At 35.8% G+C, this 8225-nt stretch overlaps 1 protein-coding gene across 1 annotated transcript; it reads right to left on the minus strand.

Annotated features, from left to right (window-relative positions):
- Positions 1 to 5795: 5795 nt before the first annotated feature.
- Positions 5796 to 7806, minus strand: LOC127735621 (uncharacterized). Its single transcript, XM_052245857.1, has 3 exons — positions 7219 to 7806; positions 6179 to 6432; positions 5796 to 5975 (listed from the first exon to the last, which is right to left on the minus strand). Exons 1-3 carry the CDS (start codon positions 7553 to 7555, stop codon positions 5811 to 5813), a joined length of 756 nt encoding a protein of 251 aa, XP_052101817.1. The 5' UTR covers positions 7556 to 7806; the 3' UTR covers positions 5796 to 5810.
- Positions 7807 to 8225: the final 419 nt, after the last annotated feature.

Here is an 8225-nt window from a genome sequence, read left to right on the forward strand (position 1 = left end):
GTACAATTTCAGAAATATCCAAACACTTACACACAAGTTATTGTCATGAAACTAGAAAAATGCTTGTTTTTTGCCCCTTTTTTGGCCCCTAATTCCTAAAATTTTGAGGCAATTACCCCCAAAATCAATTACAGCCTTCCCTTTGTGATATGGAACCTTGTGGTACAATGTCAGAGAGATCCATACACTTACACACAAGTTATTGTCTGAAAGTTACAAAAATGCTTATTTTTGGCCCCTTTTTGGCCCCTAATTCCTTAACTGTTGGTACCATAACCCCCAAAATCAATCCCAACCTTCCTTTTGTGGTATTGAACCTTATGGTGAAATTTCATGGAGATCCATTCACTTAAACTAAAGTTAGAGTGCGAAAACCAATGTGTCTTCGGACGACGCCGGACGACGACGACGACGACGACGACGACGACAACGACGACGACGACGACGACGACGACGCCAACGTCATACCAATATACGACCAAAAAAATTTTAATTTTTGCGGTCGTATAATAATAACCAAAAGCTGCAAAATTTTCTTAAAATTACAAATTCAGGGGCAGCAACCCAACAACGTGTTGTTTGATTGGTCTGAAAATTTCAGGGCAGATAGATCTTGACCTAATGAACAATTTCATCCTTGTCAGATTTGCTCTAAATGCTTTGGTTTCAGAGATATGAGCCAAAAACTGCATTTTACCCTATGTACTATTTTTTAGCCATGTCGGCCATCTTTGTTCGCGGGCGGGGTCATTGGACACATTTTTTAAACTAGATACCCTAATGATGATTGTGGACAAGTTTGGTTAAATTTGTCTTAGTAGTTTCAGAGGAGAAGTTTTTTGTAAAAGATTACAAAAATTTACGAAAAATGGTTAAAAATTTACTATAAAGGGCAATAACTCCTTAAGGGGTCAACTGACCATTTTGGTCAAGTTGACTTATTTGTAGATCTTACTTTGCTGAACATTATTGCTGTTTACAGTTTATCTCTATCTATAATAATATTCAAGATAATAACCAATAAAATACTCCGCTGGGGCGCAGCTTGATACGACCGCAGAAGTCGAACCCTGAACAGTTGGGGCAAGTATGGACACAACATTCAAGCTTGATACAGCACTGAATTTGGATTGTAATTAAATATTTGACACAGGATAGGTTTCTGACACAGAATGAATGTGGTCTAAGAACTTAAACAAAATTTAATTTACCTATTCAAACCATATCATTATTATTTGCTTTTATATATAAATCAGAAATAACCAATTTAAAATGGAGAATTTTAAAGAAAAAAAAGGGAAAAAAAATCCCCCCCCCCAATTTTTTGAACCCCCTTATGATTCATCACCCCAAAACTCAATCCCAGCCTTCCCTTTGTGGTATGGTACCTTGCAGTACAATTTCAGAGAGATCCATACACTTGAACACAAGTTATTGTCTGGAAACTAGAAAAATGCTTGTTTTTTGGCCCCTTTTTTGCCCCAAATTCATAAACGTTTAGGGCAATTACACCCTAACTCAAACCCAGCTTTCCCTTTGTGATATGGAACCTTGTAGTACAATTTCATAAAGATCCATACACTTACACACAAGTTATTGTCCTGAAACTAGAAAAATGCTTGTTTTTTGCCCCTTTTTGGCCCCTAATTCCTAAAATTTGGAGGCAATTACCCCCAAAATCAATCTCAGCATTTCCATTGTGATATGGAACCTTGTGGTACAATGTCAGAGAGATCCATACACTTACACACAAGTTATTGTCATGAAACTAGAAAACTGCTCGTTTTTTGCCCCTTTTTGGCCCCTAATTCCTACAATTTGGAAGCAATTACCCCCAAAATTAATCCCAGCATTCCCTTTGTGATATGGAACCTTGTGGTACATTGTCAGAGAGATCCATACACTAACAAACAAGTTATGTCTGGAAGTTACAAAAATGCTTATTTTTGGCCCCGTTATGGCCCCTAATTCCTAAAATTTTGAGGCAATTATCCCCAAAATCAATCCCAGCATTCTCTTTGTGGTATGGTCCCTTGCAGTACAATTTCAGAGAGATCCATACACTTGAACACAAGTTATTGTCTGGAAACTAGAAAAATGCTTATTTTTGGCCCCTTTTTGGCCCCTTATTTCTAAACTTTTTGGGCAATTACCCCCAAACTCAATTACAGCTTTCCCTTTGTGATATGAAACCTTGTAGTACAATTTCATAAAGACCCATAAACTTACACACAAGTTATTGTCCTGAAACTAGAAAAATGCTTATTTTTGGCCCCTTTTTGGCCCCTAATTCCTAAAATTTTGAGGCAATTACCCTCAAAATCAATCCCAGCATTTCCTTTGTGATATGAAACCTTGTGGTACAATGTCAGAGAGATCCATACACTTACACACAAGTTATTGTCATGAAACTAGAAACATGTTCGTTTTTTGCCCCTTTTTGGCCCCTAATTCCTAAAATTTGGAAGCAATTACCCCCAAAATTAATTCCAGCATTCCCTTTGTGATATGGAACCTTGTGGTACAATGTCAGAGAGATCCATACACTAACAAACAAGTTATGTCTGGAAGTTACAAAAATGCTTATTTTTGGCCCCTTTTTGGCCCCTAATTCCTTAACTGTTGGTACCATAACCTCCAAAATCAATCCCAACCTTCCTTTCATGGTATTGAACCTTGTGGTAAAATTTCATAGAGATCCATTCACTTAAACTAAAGTTAGAGTGCGAAAACCAATGTGTCTTCGGACGACGACGACGACGACGACGACGCCGGACGACCACGACGACGCCAACGTCATACCAATATACGACCACAAAAATTTTTTTGCGGTCGTATAAAAATATAAATACACGGATGGATTCGAATATCAAATTCAATTTTGGACCTATTAGATCTCATTGTGGACCAATTTAAAATAAAATGCTCCGCTGGGGCGCAGCTTGATACGACCGCAGAGGTCGAACCCTGAACAGTTGGGGCAAGTATGGACACAACATTCAAGCTTGATACAGCACTGAATTTGGATTGTAATTAAATATTTGACACAGCATAGGTTTCTCACACAGAATGAAAGTGGTCTAAGAACTTAAAATTTTTTAATTTACCTATTCAAACCATATCGTTGTTATTTGCTTTTATATATACATCAGAAATAACCAATTTAAAATGGAAAATTTTAAAGAAAAAAACATACATGTGATGGACTGTGAAACTCAGATCAGGAGATTGGAAAATTTTGGTCAGGAGATTAGGACTCAGATCAGGAGGTTTTTAATCGACATAAAGTTTGTCGTAAACGTAACCGTGTGCTGTAAAAATTGTCTTTTAAAGTGTGTTTTCTTCAACTTTCAATCCGAATGTATTATGTATTATGTTTATAGTACCCTTGTACTTATAAAGTTTCTTTATCTTAATATTCTACATGTTCAATCTAAGATTCTTTTTTTTTAGTATGTTCTTCAAATTTTTCAATTCATATCTTTTATATCATTATTCTATAGGACAAACATTGCAATCAGATCATTTGTTTACCGATCTGCATTTGCAGTTAGATTTTATTTGAATAATCAGAAACTCATTTAAATTTAGAACATGGGTCATAGTTATTATATGAATTCAATTTAAGCCTTGAAAGAAAGTATAGAACCCTCAAATAATTTTCAAATTATTATTTTTTTATTTGTCCTAAGACATTTAAAATCATTTAATTACCATCCTTTTATGATTATTTGTTCAATTTATATTTTATTTATATTCTTTTAAAAATTTACATTATTTAAAGGAAAGTAACTTAAAACAGGATAAATCAGGGGAAGTAACCCAATAAATACACAAAGTTTTTATTACACAACGGCAGTTAGCCTGAGGTAAAAATCGTTGATTACCAGAATGTTTGACACCCAAGCTGACAAGTGAAGCCATATAATTATGCATGTTAATTGATTTACAGGTAAAATATAACTTCAGGTGATGTCAGTTACACCAGATGTCTGAGATGATATGTTGGGCAGATTTCATACACAGGATTTTTTTCTCTTCAACGCGAGGTCGGGAGGAGACCCCTGAAAACGGGATTATTGTACTACCGTCGGGAGGTTTACATGTATGAAAAAAAGAAAAAAAAATCCCCCAAATTTTTTTGTACCCCCTTATGATTCATCACCCCATTGGCCCAAACTCAATCCCAGCTTTCCCTTTGTGGTATGGTACCTTGCAGTACAATTTCAGAGAGATCCATACACTTGAACACAAGTTATTGTCTTGAAACTAGAAAAATGCTTGTTTTTTGGCCCCAAATTCCTAAACGTTTAGGGCAATTACCCCCAAACTCAAACCCAGCTTTCCCTTTGTGATATGGAACCTTGCAGTACAATTTCATAAAGATCCATACACTTACACACAAGTTATTGTCCTGAAACTAGAAAAATGCTTGTTTTTTGCCCTTTTATGGCCCCTAATTACTAAAATTTTGAGGGAATTACCCCCAAAAATCAATCCCAGCCTTCCCTTTGAGGTATGGTACCTTGCAGTACAATTTCAGAGAGATCCATACACTTACACACAAGTTATTGTCATGAAACTAGAAAAATGCTTGTTTTTTGCCCCTTTTTGGCCCCTTATTCCTAAAATTTGGAGGCAATTACCCCCAAAATCAATCCCAGCATTCCCTTTATGATATGGAACCTTGTGGTACAATGTCAGAGAGATCCATACACTTACACACAAGTTATGTCTGGAAGTTACAAAAATGCTTATTTTTGGCCCCTTTTTGGCCCCTAATTCCTTAACTGTGGGTACCATAACCCCCAAAATCAATCCCCACCTTCCTTTTGTGGTATTGAACCTTATGGTAAAATTTCATTGAGATTCATTCACTTAAACTAAAGTTAGAGTGCGAAAACTAATGTGTATTCGGACGACGACGCTGGACGACGACGACGACGACGCCGGACGACGACGACGACGACGACGACGACGACGACGCCAACGTCATACCAATATACGACCACAAAAATTTTTTTGCGGTCGTATAAAAAGGGGACCAAAATCCAAATATAAATACACGGTTAGATTCAGCATATTAAAGAATCCCAAGAATTGAACGACTTTGAATTAAACCCCATTGAATTGGTCCAGAAATAAGCAATTAAAACAGAGTATTAGAAAAGTAGTATTTTGGCCCCTTTTTGGCCCCAAATTCCGGTTATGGCCATAACCTCCAAAATCAATCCCAACCTTTCTTTTTTGGAATGGAACCTTGTGGTACAATTTCATAAAGATCCATAGACTTATACTCAAGTTATTGTCCGGAAACCAGAAAATCCTTGTTTTGGGCCCTTTTTTAACCCCCCAATTCCTAAACGGTTTAGGCCATAACCACCAAAATCAATCCCAACTTTTATAATGTGGTATGAAACTTTGTGGTATAAATTCATAGAGACCCATAACTTATAAACAAGTTATTGTCTGGAAACCAAACATCTTCGGACGACGACGACATCGCCATACCGTTATATACGGCCGCAAATGTTTGCGGTCGTATAAAATCTACAATCTTGCATAGGCAATGTTGCATTATCAAACCAATGTGGGTACTTCCATTAAATAATTACCAAATAAAGTCAATAAATACAAGAGTCGAGAATAAAGTTATGTTAACGGAGAAATCGGTAATTTGAAATCCTGAGGACAGTACATGATCGAGAAAACTCCGAACAACAGGCCAACAGAACCAGACGCACATCAACTTTGTAGACAATAAACCCAGTTAACTAGGTGTGATACCAGGTGCTTTGGGAGGTAGGGCATTATTCAAGAATACTTACTTTTTCAGGATTGAAGTGACAAATATCCGCAAGTTTCTTCCAAGGGTCTACGGGAAAATGTAAAGCGAAGAACTCCAGTTCGTCTTTTGTAAACGTCTTGACCCATTTTCTCACCTGCTTTACAACGGCACCAGTTGCTGTTCCGGTCTAAATGAAATAAATACAACTATATTTATTTATATTCTGGTATACAGATGAAATGTAGTTAAACAGACTTATTTGATTTCAATACTAAGGTCAATCATTCGCAATAATAATCTTCGTTTTTTGTTAATTTATTTTTCATTGAAAAGTGCAGTGTTTATAAAGAAAGAAACGTACGATATAAACGCCCTCAAAAATACACTTACGTTGGGTTTAAGAGCTAACAAATTGTCATGCTCTGATTTTAGTTTCCCGAGCTTCTTGGGTGACACTTTTGTTTTCTGACATTGTAGCCTTTTGATTTTTTTCTCAACAACACGTGCCGACCTTCCAGCGTCCAAGATAGTTAATGCTTTCAAGACTTCGACAAATGTGTATTGACTGCGGACAGAAATCAAAGCACTGGCCAACTCCTGATCCTTTCTTGCCCAACTTGCTGCTAACGCACGTACTCTTGCATCTGTAAATAAATTTAGATAACTAAGATTCAATAAAAATCCCCGTGTACGTGTTGTAAGTCTCAGACAAGGTTATGATATATATCCATGTATAAGACTAGATATATTGAATAGTAGAAATAATACAAAGTATGCAAGAAAAGGTGTAATTTATATTGTAAAACGGTAACATTCCGTCTATTGTTGATTTATTTGTAAAAGGCAACAATCTCAACAAATGAAGGAGATAATTAGAATGAAAATAAATACCAAATGCTTGTTTTGTAAATATGATTATATACCATTTTCTTACTGTTAACCGGTTTGCCATACGGATTTGTTCATGTCTCACCCCCCCCCCCCCCCCCCCCCCCCCCCCCCCGGTAATTTAATTGCATTTCTGCTCACCAGAAATATTATTACAATAAGATGAAAATAGTGGTAGGTACAAAATATTTCGTAAGAAGTGACAGACATTTTTCACACCCCTTATCACTTTTTTTCGGATACTTGTGAGTTTTTTTAAGAATTAATTATTCAGAATGCGTACTCAAGAATTTCAACAAAAATTTTAGATAAAGAAATTTAAAAAAAAAAATTGATATGTATAAATATATTTCGTCAAAGGGGTTTAATGAACGGACACTGTTTGGCAGCCGCCCGCCCGCCGTACATCCCCAAATCAATAACCGATTTTTCTTTCGAAAAGCCGGTTAAAAATCAAAAGCTTGTCAGGTAATATAAGTCATCAACATGCTTAATAACTTAAATTAGTAATGAAAAATAGATAAAAATATAAGTTTACTCACTTTGTACAACATCTACACCACTGTTCATCATTGTAGATATTGCAGCAGTATATTTATCTCTGTTTTCTTCTTGTCCTTTGATGTGCTGCTCAAAAGAAACTTTCCCCATGAAAAACGACTTCACATCGTCCATCGAAGGCTCTGCCACTTCTGTAGTAGTGTCAGGTGATGGCGATCGCGACCTACAATTCTGTGATCTTGAACCTCGGCTGCGACCAAATCCTCCACGACCCCGTCTACTTCCTCGGCCACGACTAGATCCTCCTCTGCCACGACTTGATCCTCCTCTACCACGACTTGATCCTCCTCTACCACGACCTCTTCCTCTTCCAGACATTTTAGAATTTGTAAGAACACTTTTATATAAAATTTCTGACCATATAAGATCCAAACAGTTTCGTGTGGATAATCGCTTTAAATGTGGTTGAAGTTAAAGACAAATTTTATAAGATTATTGATGGAGGTGTGTACTTTAGGGATTGCACAACAAAATGAAACTAGGTAAATAGCATAAGTAAACATTCGATAGTAACGACCAAAAATAATCCTCAAATATATGAAATAAAAAAGAAAAAAAAGGTATTTACCTACTAAAATCGGATCGATACTTGTATAAAATTTATTGTAAATAATAATGATAAATTAATTCAGTCCTGACATAATTATAGTTAAAGGTCAGTTTGTTAAATATAAATCGGCGCAGTAATATGTTAGTCTATAAATAATCATTATATTTTCTTGTTAATTCATGATTGCAATATTTTGCATCATTCAGCTCAAAAGTCACAGATCTGGTAGGAAATAAAATCGCAAAAAAGATAATTTGAAATATAATCTCTTGTTTGGTTTAAGTAAAATCAATTATCTTATGTCTTTTATACAAATAGTAAATGAAACATATCATTTACTTTGAATTAACTTTATCTCTAGAATCCATGGGATATAGGGGTTGACTATATGGTCAATATTTTGTTTTATATCAGTGATTGTTTTTTATTGCAAATGTT

Source organism: Mytilus californianus, unplaced genomic scaffold (genome assembly GCF_021869535.1).
Source record: "Mytilus californianus isolate M0D057914Y unplaced genomic scaffold, xbMytCali1.0.p SCAF_3, whole genome shotgun sequence".
Classification (NCBI taxonomy): domain Eukaryota; kingdom Metazoa; phylum Mollusca; class Bivalvia; order Mytilida; family Mytilidae; genus Mytilus; species Mytilus californianus.

Excerpts from the sequence above, each read along its gene's own strand:
- LOC127735621 (XM_052245857.1), bottom strand. The coding sequence starts at position 7,555 with ATGTCTGGAAGAGGAAGAGGTCGTGGTAGAGGAGGATCAAGTCGTGGT. Across the intron at positions 6,433-7,218 it reads TGGTGTAGATGTTGTACAAA|ATGCAAGAGTACGTGCGTTA; the intron begins GTGAGTAAACTT and ends ATTTATTTACAG. Across the intron at positions 5,976-6,178 it reads TGTTAGCTCTTAAACCCAAC|ACCGGAACAGCAACTGGTGC; the intron begins GTAAGTGTATTT and ends TATTTCATTTAG.